Source organism: Trametes versicolor (genome assembly GCF_000271585.1).
Source record: "Trametes versicolor FP-101664 SS1 unplaced genomic scaffold TRAVEscaffold_10, whole genome shotgun sequence".
NCBI classification, from domain to species: Eukaryota; Fungi; Basidiomycota; class Agaricomycetes; order Polyporales; family Polyporaceae; genus Trametes; species Trametes versicolor.
In genome coordinates, this window is record NW_007360330.1 from 503,034 (window position 1) to 518,534 (window position 15,501).

At 56.3% G+C, this 15,501-nt stretch overlaps 8 protein-coding genes across 8 annotated transcripts; 5 read left to right on the plus strand and 3 right to left on the minus strand.

The window, feature by feature from the left end:
• Window positions 1–148: 148 nt before the first annotated feature.
• Window positions 149–936, minus strand: TRAVEDRAFT_22649 (uncharacterized protein; the record flags this gene model as incomplete). The annotated part of the gene is made up of 2 exons (XM_008043514.1): window positions 149–785; window positions 842–936. 2 exons carry the CDS (start codon window positions 934–936, stop codon window positions 149–151), a joined length of 732 nt encoding a protein of 243 aa, XP_008041705.1.
• Window positions 937–2,481: 1,545 nt separating this feature from the next.
• TRAVEDRAFT_50886 (uncharacterized protein) lies at window positions 2,482–3,474 on the plus strand (the record flags this gene model as incomplete). The annotated part of the gene is made up of 6 exons (XM_008043737.1): window positions 2,482–2,585; window positions 2,650–2,780; window positions 2,869–2,942; window positions 3,000–3,223; window positions 3,284–3,292; window positions 3,354–3,474. The coding sequence occupies 6 exons, from the start codon at window positions 2,482–2,484 to the stop codon at window positions 3,472–3,474; spliced, it is 663 nt and encodes a 220-aa protein (XP_008041928.1).
• A 509-nt stretch (window positions 3,475–3,983) lies between these two features.
• On the minus strand, window positions 3,984–4,785 carry TRAVEDRAFT_50887 (uncharacterized protein; the record flags this gene model as incomplete). The annotated part of the gene is made up of 5 exons (XM_008043738.1): window positions 3,984–4,092; window positions 4,144–4,310; window positions 4,368–4,441; window positions 4,520–4,647; window positions 4,712–4,785. The coding sequence occupies 5 exons, from the start codon at window positions 4,783–4,785 to the stop codon at window positions 3,984–3,986; spliced, it is 552 nt and encodes a 183-aa protein (XP_008041929.1).
• Window positions 4,786–6,277: 1,492 nt separating this feature from the next.
• TRAVEDRAFT_39269 (uncharacterized protein) lies at window positions 6,278–7,549 on the plus strand (the record flags this gene model as incomplete). Its single annotated transcript, XM_008043652.1, has 3 exons — window positions 6,278–6,317; window positions 6,817–7,476; window positions 7,509–7,549. The coding sequence occupies 3 exons, from the start codon at window positions 6,278–6,280 to the stop codon at window positions 7,547–7,549; spliced, it is 741 nt and encodes a 246-aa protein (XP_008041843.1).
• A 1,144-nt stretch (window positions 7,550–8,693) lies between these two features.
• On the plus strand, window positions 8,694–9,554 carry TRAVEDRAFT_130797 (uncharacterized protein; the record flags this gene model as incomplete). The annotated part of the gene is made up of 2 exons (XM_008043973.1): window positions 8,694–9,130; window positions 9,176–9,554. Coding segments are annotated over 2 exons (816 nt in total), but the record flags the coding sequence as incomplete, so codon positions are not given.
• An 846-nt stretch (window positions 9,555–10,400) lies between these two features.
• TRAVEDRAFT_130473 (uncharacterized protein) lies at window positions 10,401–11,588 on the plus strand (the record flags this gene model as incomplete). The annotated part of the gene is made up of 1 exon (XM_008043974.1): window positions 10,401–11,588. One exon carries the CDS (start codon window positions 10,401–10,403, stop codon window positions 11,586–11,588), a length of 1,188 nt encoding a protein of 395 aa, XP_008042165.1.
• A 405-nt stretch (window positions 11,589–11,993) lies between these two features.
• TRAVEDRAFT_131722 (uncharacterized protein) lies at window positions 11,994–12,809 on the plus strand (the record flags this gene model as incomplete). Its single annotated transcript, XM_008043975.1, has 1 exon — window positions 11,994–12,809. A coding segment is annotated over one exon (816 nt), but the record flags the coding sequence as incomplete, so codon positions are not given.
• A 105-nt stretch (window positions 12,810–12,914) lies between these two features.
• On the minus strand, window positions 12,915–13,502 carry TRAVEDRAFT_50889 (uncharacterized protein; the record flags this gene model as incomplete). The annotated part of the gene is made up of 3 exons (XM_008043739.1): window positions 12,915–13,082; window positions 13,133–13,354; window positions 13,407–13,502. The coding sequence occupies 3 exons, from the start codon at window positions 13,500–13,502 to the stop codon at window positions 12,915–12,917; spliced, it is 486 nt and encodes a 161-aa protein (XP_008041930.1).
• Between the last annotated feature and the right edge of the window lie 1,999 nt (window positions 13,503–15,501).

Genomic DNA, 15,501 nt, shown 5'->3' on the forward strand with positions numbered 1-15,501 from the left:
TAGAAGGACGCGCGGACGACGGAGCAAAGATGGTGACTCGCATACATCGACCTGAAATCCTCGATATTATGCGAAATTTACTGACGCGTTGTTACAGGAGAAAGGGAAGTCTTGCAAATCGAAGCAGCTCGCTCACATCGTCCATAGCTCAGTCCCAGTTCTCGAACTTCACAGAGTGCACCATCGCGCATGTAACCGTATGCCTCGGCCAATCCTTCCTCTGGCACTCGACCCCACAATACCGCGTCATCCGACACCCACTGCACCGATCCAGCTGCGCATCCTCGTCCTCGCTCGCCGTGTCGTCGCGCTCGCAGAACGCGCAGCTGCCCGCGAGCGGGTACGAGACCCCGGCCGGGCGTTTCGGAAGGGAGGGCATCGGACCCGCGCCGCCCATCTGCTGCAGCATCCCGTGCATCGTGGCGAGGCCCTTGCGGACGTGCGGCTCGTCCATGTCGCAGACGAAGTGCAGCTGCGGCGTGGGTGGCGTTAGCGCTGCGTGCGCGTTGGGATTTGGGCGGGGCACGTACATATATGATGAGCCGCGGCGGGTTGAGGTGGTGCCAGGAGATGTTCTGGAAGTTCGTCTCGCGGGCGGGCGCGCCTGGAGGTGCGTACTGTCAGCTGGCATTTTAGAGGCGTTGGGGAGATACTCGCCGCAGAACTCGCACTGCCAGTGCTTGGAGTGCTTGACGTCGCGGGCGAGGGCGCTGGCCCTGCGCTGGGTACAGCTAAGGTCTGTGTCCTGCGGGAGATGGAAGCGAGCGATCAGCCGTTTCCCCTGCCTGAGATGTCGGAGTCCGTAAGCGTCCCTACCGCAGGCGGAGTATGCGGGACGTACCATCCGTATCCGACGAGCTCGACGTTGAGCTTGCCCATGCGTTCCCAGTCGAAGAGAGGGCGAGGGCCTAGCCCGGAGAATGGCGAAGCGGCCATCGCTGCTGAGCGCTGAGCGCGAGGAGGGTGTTGTGAAGACCTTGGGGGAGCACGCTGCACAGCAGGCAACAGAGACCACGCCGGATGGGATTTATCTGGTGTTCAAAGGAGGCCCCGACTTATCGCACGCAGTGCCAGTCGACGGCTTGCCGCCTGGCAGCTACTAGTTTGCATGTCAAGCTGCGGAGTAGCCTGAGACGGTTCTCTTCTTCTCCAAGACACTTCTGCTCAGCTTGTGGCGTTTACGAAGGAGGTCACATCTGACGGACGTACAGAATATGACGGAGCTGACGGGACCTTGATCATGAGCGAAGAGGGGACGTGCGTTTCCTCTGCGATGTCATTCGCCCGACGCGTCTTCCGTAGGGCTTATAACACCCCTTGAGCGCGGAGGCAGCAGGGGCAAGAGGAATGGGGCCGTACGCAACGGCTTCGTGAGATCTGCCAGATGCTACGTCGAGAGCAGTCTTAGTACATGGATCCGACGACGATCTTAAGTATGCTATGGCAGTACTACAGGCTTGTGTCAGTGAGTCGCGGATAGGGCGCGCCGTAAAACGTACCAGCCGTAGCAGGTGAGCTCGACGTTGAGCATCTCTTTGCGCTCCCATCTATCAGGAAGGGGAGAGGGAAACATTCAAGATAGAAGTATGAACTCCATCGCTAACATCGCTGCCACTGGCGGTGCGGTGGGGGGCGGGATGCTAAACAGGTGGTGGTTGCAGACAAGAGGGAATGCGGGGAATTCGTCACAGAGGGCATCCCGAGCTCCAGCAGAAGGATATGTCCGGCATCGGCAAGTCAGCGAGACGGTGTTCTCTTCTCTCTTGGCTCACTTCAGAGCAGGTTGCGCCGGCGATCGCGCGCGGTTGCGATGCCGAGGCTGAAAACGTAGGCCGGGCGTGTACATGATAATGATATCGAAGCGCCGGTGGATAGACACTTCGACGATCGCGCCGTCCATGCGTTACTGTACAGAAGGTGAGGGCGACACGAAGGGAGAGCTGTTGGCGTTTCTTCGACCGCGCCACAATGACATCGTCGCGATACGTCACGATCAGCTGACTGAATGTCACGGGCATCTGCTTCCGGACAGTTTGAACTTTGCAGTCTGGACTCCGGACTCCCGGGGGACTTTGCGTTGCCTCCTGCAAGCTCCTGCACCCGCGTCCAGACCAACTCCCGGCGTATATGCAGCCCTTGTTATTGATGGGATGCATCCCAACTCCCAGCTGGAAAAGACTACAAGTCCTCTGTGGTCTCGGGATTGACGACCACTGGCCCCATCTATATGCGATAGTAGTAGGACACCATCGAACTTGAAAAGATAGGCTTTGGTCAAGCAGGTAAGCTGTTTACTACTCTGGGTGCAGTAGTTCTACCGGAATGGCAGGCGAACTGAATGGCTATTAATAGCACGGCCTGGAGCCTGGCACATATATACAACGAACGTTCACCGAGCTGCCGACGCAACCTTCGCCCGGGTGCGCACGCCTCCCCTCTGTCCAGCCGAACAGAGTCAGCAAATTTTACATGGAGCGCAGAATGTCCTCCCGACCACCCGTCGATGAGCAGCTCCCGCCCAGACCCCCACTCAAGTATTGGGAGCGCACGGACATGGTTAACCTTGAAGTGCTCATCTACGGTTGGTAAGTCTCCACCTTGCATGCTGGCCCCCATCGACGTGTGTTCTAAAGGGCTTGCGTCTTGTAGGCACGATACAGGCGCTCTCATACGTATGCATCTCCCTCTTATGGACCGCGACCCGGATCGCCTCCACGCCGCCACGCGCGGCCTCATCCGCGACGTCAAGCACTCCCGCAACTGGCGGTGCGAGTTTTGCGGTGAGCACGGCCAAAATCCTCGCCCGAACCCAAGGAGAGGAGCAACGCTGTCGAGCCCCCCGCTGACGTGCGCTCACACTTGCTCTAGGCCGCTTCTCGCGCGAGTCGCAAGTGCAGACATCCACCGGGCTGCGCGCGGATCCGCCGCGGATGGTGATGTTCGTACGTACAACGCCCCGCGCACTCCTGCGTTCTCCATCCCTCACGCGTCCGCCGCAGATCCACAACATCTGCGACCACGACCGCAAGACGTGCTTCCGGAAGCTGAAGGCGGTCTACCGGTACTGCGCGAGGATCGACCGCCGCGCGCCGCTGCCGCTGCCGCCGCCCGCCCCGAAGCCGCGCAACATGGTGTACCCGCGCGCGGGCAGCTGCGTGGGGTGCCAGAAGGACTCCACCCTGCTCGGCGAGCAGCAGCGCTGCGAGCGCTGCAACCTGTCGCGGTGAGCCCATTCGCTGTCAGGGACGGCGCAGGATCCTGATGTCGGTGGGGTGTTGTCCAGATACTGCAGGTATGTTGGGGCTGGGCTTGGGCCTGCGCGGCGGTGGCTTATGCGTATATTGGCATGGCAGCATCAAGTGCCAGAAGGACGACTGGCCGCGCCACCGGGAGACGTGCGAGCGGATCTGCTTCGTCTCCTACGACACCGTTCCCTCTGAGGACATTTCGAGGTCTCCTTCGCCTGCTGGTTGAGTTCTGTCTCGCAATCTGACTCGTAGATCTTTACAATATGATGTTTAACCTCAAAAGCCACCTTCATGTAAATGCGCAGCGCCTCACGTCAGCCTCATGTTTGGACGTATGGACATGCTTGAGCGCAAGGATATACAACTGCAGCTACGCTTTCCTCCTGACAACCATCGCTGCGGAGACATGGCATCATGGACGATTCAGGCACTTCGCTCTCTTTCATGCAGATCTCACTAGGTCGTTGCGTTCGCCAATGGTTGACTCCACCAGAAGATCGAACACTCCGATCGTGGCTCTCACCCAATCGCTCCCGCCCAACATCATTCATCTCATAGGTACTGCGACCATAAGTATGTACGATGCTGCACATTGCCGCGTGCCAGGTAAGACATCCTCGTAGAGAATCCGCAGCAGTCTCAAGCTCGCTTCGCTGCATACCCGTCAGTGTGCATGAGGCTATCTGTACGAGCACGATAGACGTACCTGTGCATATATGCGGCATACTGCGCCACCTAAGTCCAGTTCTCGAACACCACCTCGTGCACCTTGCCGCACACGCCCTTATGCCGCGCCCAGTCCCTCTTCTGGCACACCGTCCCGCAGTAACGCGTCATGCGGCACCTACCGCACCGCTTCAGACCCACATCGCCATCCCCCGGCACCGTCTCGCACCCTGCGCAGCCCCTCGCGAGCGCGTAGACGACCCCAGCGGGGCGTTTCGCCATCGACGGGTAGGGCGCACCCGCGCCCTCGAGGCCGAGGTAGTCCATCGTGTCGTGGACGCGGGACACGCCCTTGTGCACGGCGCGCTGCTGGTCCTTGCTGCACATGAAGTGGGCCTGCGGAAGTGTTAGCGCTCGATGTATGCGCGGTGAGTAAAGGGACTATATGCGCACTGATGCGACGACTAGTTTGAGGCCGCTGGGGGAGTCGGCTATGTACTCGAACACAACCTCCTGCGCGGGGTCGCCTGCGGCGGCGGGCAGATATGCGTCAGCTCGGAGCGGGGTGCGGCTTGGAAAGCGATGATAAGGTGTGGGAGGCTTACCGCAGGACTCGCAGCCCCAGTCCTTGGTGTACTTGATGTCGCGGGTGAACGCTCTCAGCATGGTGTCGATGTGGTCGAGGTTGAAGTCCTCGGGGAAGTAGAAGTGCGCTGCCATACGCGTCTTTGCCCTGATATTGCAGAACGTCAGTCAGTGTAGGCTGTAGCCAGTACGATTAGGAGTGTAAGGCGCACCAGCCATAACCGGTAAGCCTGACGTTGAGCTTGTCTGCGCGCTCCCAGCCTTCGAGTTGGGGACGTTTGAACATCGATGTAGGGAGGGCAGAGCTGCGGGGAGCGGGATGCTAAACAGACGCAGGTGGTTGCGGACAAGGGGGAGAGATGAGGTTCCTCTGGAGAGGGGCGCTGGAGCAGCTTGACATAACGCCGTAAGTTAGCGGCGAACGCGCGGAACACTTGAAGAATATGTCAAGCTGAGGTACGCCGAGACGGCGTGTTCTTCTTTCTTGGCTGTCTTCGATACAGAGAAGATCGTCGCGCCAATCGCTGGTAAAATTATAGAGCTGAAAACGTCGGACATCGAAGCCCCCGCGGAAGATCGCGTCCGCAGAGAAGTTGTGGGCGACATGAGGAGAGCTCCAGCGTTTCTCCGACGCGCCCGGCGCCGCAGTGAAGTGTCGCGGTACGTCACAATCAGCTGCCTGCATGTAACGAGCGTCTGCGTCTGCAGAATGAGAAGGACGCGCGTCGCGCATCGTCGTCGCCGGGCACAAGGTTGCGTGCAGGATGATCCACTCGGTCACCTTCGAGAACTGGAGCTGAGCTAAGTACTTGAGGCCTTGAGGTGTATTCCAATATCCTTGTCGATATGCGTCCAAGTGAGATGACTGCAGACGCAGATAGTATGATGTTGTGAGGTACTTGCAGAGACACCGGAGGGAACGAAGCGAGTCGACGGCAACACGTTGCGACTTCGGAATCGCGTCGAAAGAGTGTGACTAGCATCAGGTGATTGTGACGTAGCGCGACGCGGTGCTCGCGCTCGGTCTCGACTGATTCCAGCTGTTCCTGGGAACCTGCCGTCATCCACGGTTTGGAGGCCCCGAAGCAAGGATAGTAGTAGATACGCTTTTGCTGATTTTGTCTTGGGCGCCAGATATCCACGGTGAGCAACGTAACCCTCAGCATGCCCCACCTGCCACCAAGATTCCGATTCCACCAGGAATCGGTTATCAGCACCTTCTGTGGTGGGCAGTTGCACGTGATGTCTGTGTAACCCGGTTTTCCCCGCTGCCACGCGAGCTCCGTTCCCGCTCTTTCCCGTACCACCTGCTTTTGCTTTGCGGTGCCATCGTCCCGTCTCCACCGTCCACCGTGTTCGCCTGCGCGTTGGCACATATGCATACTCCTCCTGGTCAGTGCCTTTCTTATATCATCCGTATATTTCTCATCCTTTCCTTCAGCTTATTGCCGCTGCAAGCGTGCTCTCATTCCTTCCTCCGCATTTCGCTCGTCTGCCGTGCGTGGAGTTCCACCTCTACCCGGCGCGTTTTCCCACTTCGTCGCTGTCAACCCCGACGTTGGTTCGTCCACTTGGGACGAAGACTGTTCATTCGGTAGTGTGGTCTCCATCCCGTTCGCTGTCGCTTACTTCTCTGTCCGGGATTTGCGCTCCTTCGCAAAATTACACTCCGTCCCCCTCCCTCGCGGTTGCTGTAACCACGCGTCCGTCACTGCTTCGTTGGCAGTACATGTTTGCTCTGGTCTATGTGACCGAGTGTTCTCCCTGTTCACCCCGGCATGCCCTGTCCCCGTCGGCGCTGCTCCGCCCCCTCCGGAGGTACCTGCCCCTGTCTCATTTCCTCCTCCTCCTCTTCCGCTCCTCGCGAAGGCTGCCATCATCGCAGATTGGTGTGACGAAATTCATTCGTCTGTAGTGACCGAGGACCCTTGCGCTGTCTGCGCCTCTCTGTTCCCCCTGCCCCAGCTGTCCGTCGTACCGCGCCGTACCCTCGATCTTTCTACGCTCATTCGGCCCGGGGTCGCCTGTGAAGAGCGTCTCTCCGCGGACGTTCCTGTTTGCGAATACGACGGTCCTATCTTGTATGCTCCTGCTTGTCGTTCCGTAGACGGCATCGAGTCGCTGTCCATTTGCCGTACCTGCTACAACGCACTGCGCGTTCATCGTCTCCCTGCGAAAGCGTTGGCAAACGGTCGCTGGGTCGGCACTGTCCCTGCGGCTTTGCTCGATTTGTCATACGTTGAGCAGCTGCTTATTGCTAAACATCGTCACAGCTTTTGTGTAGCTCAAGTAACGTCTTCTAGACAACACTATTTAGCAGCTAATGTTATTGTATTCGGCCAACCTGTCGACCGCGTGTACTCAGAACTCCCGCCACCTCGCGCTGACATTGATGCGTGTTTGGCTATCCTGTTTGTTGGATCCGCCAAACCTTCCGAGGAGGACGTTCGTCGCACCCCCTTCCTTGTACGCCGCAACAAAGTGTTTAATGCCCTGTCGTGGCTGAAGCTCAACCACCCAATGTATTTCGACCTCACTATCTCGACCACGAACTTACAGTCTTATCCAGAGGATATGCCCCCTGTTGGCATTGTCTACAGGCCTGGCCCTGCTACTCCCTCTGCTGAGTCTCTCGCCGTTTACGAGGCTTCCTCCGATCGCAGTACGTCCTCCGGTGCGGCCCCGTTCATCGTTCATGGCCTTGATGGGCCTGAACTCGCTCGCATGTCGTATGATGCTAAAATCGCACTTGCAATCCGTCATTTAGACGAAGGTCATGCTGCTTTAGCATACGGCCATAACACCATTCCTGAATCAATTTATCATAACAGCGCGCTCTTTCCAGGAATGTTCCCCTGGTTGTATCCTTTCGGCCGGGGAGGATTCGAAAATGAGCTCATCGTCACTAGACTGGACCGTGTAGAGCACATCAGGGCGTCTCTCCTGTATCACGACCGGCGATTTCAGACAGATAGATGTTTCCCTTTTATCGTCTTCAATCACGAGCAGATCCGAGCGAGCTCTCGAGGAGGTTACCTCCTCACTCATAGCAAAAACTTCGCTACAGTAGCAGACCGCTTGCAAGCCCTGGATCGCGACGCTCTGGATGCTTTGATAGACCGTAGTGCGAACGGAAAATATGTTCAGCCAGAAACCGAAGGCGAAAAGGCATGCTTTGAATTAATTACCTTTGTGGATCACGTAGCCGGTCACGTCAAAGGTTCAAACACCTCCCGCAAGTACCAGCGCAACGAGATTCGCTCCCTCATTTTTGCGAAGGGAGTGCCATCGTTTTTCATAACCTTCGCCCCAGCGGACTATAAAAATCCTCTCTGCTTGTACTACTGCGGAGAGAATATTGACTTGCTGTCCAGCGCTCCTCTGTTGCCGAACAGTGACGATCGTCTTCGAGCTATAGCTACCAACCCCGTAGGAGCCGCCCGCTTCTTTCACAAAACGGTGCAGCTTTTTGTCCGCTGCATTCTGAGGTACGGGCGAGACACACGTGGCTTGTTCGGACCAACCGAAGCGTATTATGGAACGGTGGAGGCGCAAGGCCGTCTGACACTCCATTTGCATACCCTGTTATGGATCAAAGGAACACTGAGCCCACAAGAAATACGCGATCGCATTCTGGCTGATCCCGAATTCGAGCACGCTATACTTGCATGGCTTGAAGATTGTCAGACCAGTGATTACTCGCGCTCTTCTGGCACTGAGCTTTCTTTGGAACTGGAGGAGGAGTACATGAAGCGCTTGCCGTCCGGTGACCTCAGAGTAGCTCGGCGTCTAAAGCGCGATATTCGTGACCCTGCCACTACTCTGGCTTCGCCTCCACCTGTCGCCCCCTCGCCCGCACAATTGCATACTTGGTTCTCTGAATTCTCTCTCGACACCGACAAAGTCGTTTTCGTGTCCAATCGTCACGATCCTACTCACGGGAAGGGATGTTGGAGGACCGACGGGGAGGACGGTTATTGCAAGGCACGTTTTCCGCGCCCTCTGTTCGAAACTACCCTCGTCGATCGCCTTACCGGTGCTATCCGCTTCAAAAAAGCTGAGCCGTGGATCAATACTTATCACCCCATCCTGACCGGTGCCCTCAGGACTAATTCTGACGTTACCTGTTTGCTGTCGGGTACGCAAGTGAAGGCCATAATGGCATACGTGTCTGACTACATCACAAAGCAGACCATGACCACTCATACCTTCTTCGAAATCGTGCGCGCCGTCCTCGACCGACATACCGAGGCACTTTCCGCACCTGGGTCTGATAGGGATCGCACCGCTCGCGCCATCATCGTCAAAATTGTAAACGCAATGACTGGTGCGTCCGAGATCGGTGGACCCGCCGTGTGCGCTCAACTGCTCGGCAATCCTGACCATTACACAAATGAAACATTCAAGGTGTTCTATTGGTACGCCTACGTTCAGTACGTCAGGAAGTTACACAACGCTGACGCTCCTGTTCATTCTGATGATCCTGAACGACTGTTGCTCGTTCAGACCGAGGACGGAGTTGTGGGGCACTCCAAACTGAGTGACTATGTCCATCGCCCTCCTTACTTTGCATTGTGGTCTTTATATGACTTCTTACGCCTGACAGACATCCGCAAACTGCGTGAGAAGGAGTCGTTTGTTGCTCAGCAGCCTGGCGCTCCCACCGACGGTGAGAGTTCTTCATCTTCGGATCAGGATGAGGAGGAAAATGCGCCTCGCAGTCCTGCATCCCCTCGTGCTCACCGGTTTACAGCGCCTCACCCTCTCCACAAAAGCCACGGTGTATACCTTCGCTCAGAGTCATCATCGTACGTCCTCAATTTCGTTGGCCGCGCTCTTCCGCGACCCGACAAGGGAGACAGGGAGGAGTATGCGTTGACTATGCTCGTCTTATTTTACCCATCGGGTTGGAGGCATGCATCAGATTTGAGGGGAACCTCATCGTCTTGGTTCGCGAGCTTCGAGCAGGCCCATTTCACGGATCGTTCGCTCGCCGTCATGAAACACATGAACGTTCTATATGAGTGTCTGGATGCACGAGACGATTTCGCTGCTCAACGACGCTCTCTCGGGGTCGGCTTCGGCTCTGACGGCAGTGCTCATGCCACCTCTGACTCTGTCCCCTTTCCCGATGAGGATTGGGAATATACCGAGCAGACACTTATTGACTCCTTAGAGGCCGGTTCCGTAGGACCTAAAACCGCGAAAAACCGGAAGGACATGCGTGCTATGTACGCGCTCTTACCACCGTCTACATCCGTACGTGCCGACCTTGGTAAACCACACGCTCGCAAGGCTTACCCGGTGCGCTCTGCCGTACAGTGGAAATCTATCGTCACTGAGGCACGCTTGACCGCCGTTTCGCAATTGACCACTCCGCAAGGTGTCGGTGCTCGTTCTTCGCTCACCGATAGCTCTCAAGCAACCGGTAAGTTTACTCCCATTGTCGCGTCCGTTACTCTTCAGGACTTGTCCTCTGTGTATGATGCATCTTCCCCCGTGCCGCCGAGCATGCAAGACGTACATATAAAGTTGTTGCACAACACCATTTCTTTTCTCAGTCTCAATACTGAGCAAACTCGGGCTTTCCGCATCATCGCAGAGCACCTTCACCACCACTACCGTAAGCCGTTGCGCATGTATTTGGGAGGCATGGCGGGCGTTGGAAAGTCGAGAGTGCTTCACGCCGTTATTCATTTTCTGGAGGAACGAGACGAACGTTATCGGCTTCTCATTCTGGGCCCTACTGGAAGCAGTGCAGCTCTCATAGGAGGCTCCACGTATCATTCCGCCTTGGGAATACACGTCGCTTCAGAAACTGGCCTGCCCACGCTATCATCCATAGAAAAGCTGCGGGGGCGTCTACAGCGAGTCGACGTCATTTTCTTGGATGAGCTCTCCATGATATCTTGCCTCGACGTCTTCAAGATAAACTCTCAGTTGGCTAAAGCATGTCCAGACTCTTCGGATACTTTCGGGGGCAAAAGTGTGGTTTTGGCGGGAGATTTTGCTCAACTTGCTCCCGCAGGTGTTTCGCCCTCGCTATACAGCAACGCTGTTGGCGCGTGGTCTTCATCGGCTTCAATAACCTCCCAAAGGTGCGCTATTGGGAAAGCGCTGTGGCACGAATTCACCTGCGTCGTAATCCTAAGGCAGAACATGAGGCAACAGGGTATGTCTGCAGATGACATCCGCTTTCGTGTTGTGCTCGAAAACAGCCGCTACAACAGTTGTACGCCAGCTGACATCACCGTACTTCGCACTCGAATGTGGTCTGCCACCGTTGAGAACGGAGGCCGTCTACCGGAGCGCTTCCGCAAAGTGTCAGTCATAACTGCTCGTAACGCGCATCGCGACGCGATCAACTCTGTAGGTGTGTCGCAATTTGCTGCCGATACGGGTGCTAATTTATACCACTTCCACTCGTTGGATAAATGGGGTCGCGCGAAGAACCTCAACTCCATTCGCCGCGCTCAGCGTGAATATCAGTCCGTTGTCGATCCTATGCGCCTCACGGACAACGTTGATTCTCGTTTACAGCAAGTCATTTGGGATCTGAACCCCTCCATGACCGAGCATCAGGCAGGCGTCCTCTCCCTTTGCGAGAACATGCCCGTCTTGCTGAAATACAACGAAGCGACAGAACTTTGTGCGACCAACGGTGCGGAGGCTGTCGTTGACTCTTGGGATTCGCATCATTTACCAAGTGGTCAGGAAGTGTTGGATACTCTGTACGTCTGCCTCACCGCTCCACCTCGAAATGTGCAACTCCCTGGCTTACCACTGAACGTCATTCCACTAACCCGATCGAAGAAAACCGTAAAATGCATTCTTCCCATCAACGACACCGTACTGTCCATCCAACGTGACCAGGTGATGGTTCTGCCCAACTTCGCCATGACTGACTACGCCAGCCAAGGAAGGACACGTCCTGACAATGTTGTGCACTTTGAATATTGCAAAAATCATCAAGCGGTGTATACCTGCCTTTCGCGCGGCTCTTCGTTGGAAGGGACACTTATTATAGGTCCCGTCGACGCCTCAAAGCTCACAGGGGGACCCTCAAAAGCTCTACGGCGTGAATTTTGAGAGCTGGAGCTCTTGGATTACATTACGTCGCTTCTTGAAGCGGGTGAGCTCCCTCCCAACGTAGCTGGTTCTTCGCGTGGTACGCTATTGACTTCCTTTCAACAATGGAAAGGGCCTCACTTCGTGCCTCATAACGTTCACCCCGCTATACACTGGGGTTCTGATCCGCTATCGCAGCTATTGCCAGACTTACAGACCGCGAACATCCCTCCGCTCGAACGGCACAACACAAACAACGACACCTCGACTCGAACCCCACAGAAGCGCGTGCGCGACGAGCAGTGGAGCGTCCCTCGAGCTCCAAAACGGCGGAACGCTCTCGCAGGCCGTGATACGGCAGCGTACGACATAGCGGTTCCACACACGTGTAACCAATCTCAAACCACGCGTCTAGGCCTGGCTTGGGATGCTTCGAATTGGAGCTGCGCGTACGACTCCGTGCTCACAATCATTTGGAACATGTACGTCGACTACGGCGAGCTTTGGCTTCAATCGGTCGCCCCCGACAACCAACTGATGTCCGTGCTACGGTCTGCGTTTCCCACTGTGCAGGCCGACTCCCATCTGCTGGCAGCACTCAGAGATACAGTTCGCGACGTTCTGTTTGCGCTGCAACCCGGCCGATTTCCTCGCGTTGGACCGGTCACCGCTGCGGCTGCGGACGTCATGACATTTTTGTTTCAACGCCACTCCCGTTTCGGCAGCTGCATCTCCGTTTGCTCCGGCTGCTCCTGCGAATTCGACGCCTCCCCTGATATATGCCAATCTTACTTCTGGGCTATTCCTGAAGTAGCCTGGTCTGCTTACTACAATGGACGGACCTCTATATCCGCTTCCGAGTACGTAACCTGTGCACTTCAAGGAGTATTCTCTCACCGCTGCGCGCGTTGCCTCATAGAAACTCCTATCAAAATAACCCTGCACGAAGTTCCTCCTATTCTAATCATTGAGTGCAATTCCGCTGCCGTATATGCGGACGCCGAGATCGCAGTTACTGTACTGCATGCACAGACCACAATGCGTCTAGGAGGCATCATTTATCACGGTCAGAATCATTTCACTATTCGGTATATCAACAAGGATCGAATCGTGTGGTATCACGATGGGGCGTCAACCCAGGCAGTATGCGTTCCTCAGGGACCGCTCCAGCAGATGAGCGATCGTGAACTCACTTCTACGAACTCCAGATCGGCTTGTTACTACGTCTACATATCCGCTTAGACTCCAGCTCGTGTATGCACGATTCGAACCATGTTACACGCGTATGCACATACATAGGTCAACACTGGTTATTCAAACCGCCCCCTCTCCTGTCGCACCCTCGCCCTACGATGTCATCGCTCTCGCCATATCTTCAACGCTACGGGGTACCGTCAAATACGGCGAGGACGATTGTTCCTCACCGGTGATGAACCTCATGTCTGTGAGCAGCTCCATCGTGTCACCTAGGCCAGGAGCATATTCCGTCGCTTGGACTACGATCAGTATAGCGCTCTAAATCACTGTCAGCAGGGTTTGCCTAACATTAAAGCAGAGACGCTTACGGGCAATGTCAAGCCTGGAAGATTGTCCACCCGAATGTACAGCGGCATCACTATGATGTTAGAGGGCACGTACACGTGCACCCCGGGCAGCACGGGTACATACGCCCCCGTTATTGGGAATGGCTGCATGTTGACGATGGGTGCGGTTTCGGTCCAGCGCGCGTGCGCCCGCAGCCGTCTGCCTTCATATAGCCTTAAAGCTATGAGGACGAGCAGCACTCGCTGTTGCCTGAGTCAGCGGCTTATCCTGGACCTCGCTATCGAGAATACTCACCTGTCTCCCTCCCAACCCCGGAGTAGGCAGCCCAAGTTGCAGTGGCAGTTCGAACAACGGTGTCGACTCGTTCATGTCTTTGCGTACGAATTTCATAGAAACCGGCGCCGTTTATAAACATTGGTCGCGCGCTGAATAGAGTCACGCAACACTGCATTTACTGACTCCCCGTCCCTGCCGCCCATCCGCTCAGCCTCGGTTGTGATCGAGCCTGCTGACCGTTATCCGACTTGACTCCGGTGACATTTTCCGCTCATGCTGTGGCGGAACGTATCTTTAGGTACTATCCGATAAACGACACTGCCTTAATGGCCCTCTTCCACTACAGAATGATCGTCGGGGCTCAACGCTAAAACGATAACGGACTCCAGGTGGAGTTTGTAGGAAGGAGCGCGACCAACATCCGCCTCTAACACCAAGTGACACCGAAGTCGGACGAGGTCTCCCTCCTTTACGCTGGCGGGGTGTAACACCGGTGACTCTCGGCCGTAGCTGTCGTTCGTCCCGTCAAACACTGCGGGACAGTCGCCACGCCCCTGAGAACTGAATCAATAGCAGCGTATGGAGCGCGTACAAGGGTATTACCTCCTCTGCCGTGACGTCTGTTTGTTGCTGCTGTGGATAGAGTACCGCCGCTGTGACACAGGGATCGGCTGAGATGACCATCAGCCACTCCGTACGTATCGGTGTACCGAACACTGACCTGGTTCACATGAATCGAACATCACCCGCGCCCGTTCTGCGTCCTCTGCCGACCACAGCCTCACTTCAACGTAAGGTGCGTTGCGCGAGATGACCCCCAGTAGCTTAGCGCGACGGACAGCGCCGTAGACGTTGATAACCACCGGCTTGTTCCTCGCAGACAATACGGCCCACTTCTTCGAAGCCCATACCCACTGTTAAGACGACACCTTCGAGGGTCGTGGTAACGTTCAGGTGCAAGGGCCTAGCAGGCAGGAGAGGAGACTCGAGTTCAGGGGTGAAGGTGATAGATAACCAGGTCGAGCTGAGGACCATCCTCAGCTCTCCAGGGGTCCTAATATACATAGAAGCCAGGCCGAAACGGTGCGTACTAGGGGAGGCAAGCCTGCTACCTACGGGACCGTAACAATGAGGCGCTGCCTCATGGTGTCCATACCGTAGCTGTACCGTATCCGCGTGTAGTCCATCCACATCAGTAACATGAGGCGTAGGTGAGGCATAGGTGAGGTGCGATCAAAGTCCAGGTCCGAGACGCCCGGACCGTTGTAACACCCACCCTGTTTGCATCGGTAACGTGGAGAGCGTAATGGCGTGCCGAAGTTGCTCCTGCACAGTTCTTCACCCTGGTCAGCCGCTACGGTTAAATGGGTACCAAGTCGTCGGCTTACTGTCGCACTGCGAGGGGAACGGCGTATTCCACTCGAATGTTGCCTAACGTATGTGCCATCTAGAGAGCGCCTGTGACGGCCGCGGTGTTGCAGATCAGATGGGCGGAGAGGCGTGCGCACGGCGTCTGTGGGGAAGGGAGTTCCGTGGGGGGTGGGGGTAGAGGTTCGTGTTGAGGCAGAGTACGGGACGCGGACGACCTCATATTTCAACTTACCCTTTCTGACGTCCTTCACACCACATTGACAGGGCCGATGTGAAGCTGGCACCTAATCGCTTCGAAAGCGAGCAAGGTACATGGGGGGACCGATCTCGATTGACATACATCACAACTCCTGCGCGATGGAACTCTCCTCCACCGTCACCGCCGAAGGGAAAGCTCTTTCCGGCAACCTTCCCCCAAACTCGCATTCCTCCCCACACGCGTCACCTCCTCCCCACCAACATACCGTCGATGCCGATGGCAACCCTCGAGCGAAGCCGCAATCCTCGTACTCGCGAGACAACGTGCCCACTACGCAGTAGCGGTCCCCGAAGAAGCGGCGTTGACGGGGACAAGTCGCATCGCCTGGGCACGGTATGTCGGGTTGCATATCCCAGGAGTAACGCCGAGTGCGGATGTCGAAGCCTCGTGCCTGGTACTTCTGAATCAGCGTAACGACGTGTGTGGAGGTGTGACGAAGTTCGATGAGTCGGACCGGCGATAGCAGGCCACGGCCTTTGAAAG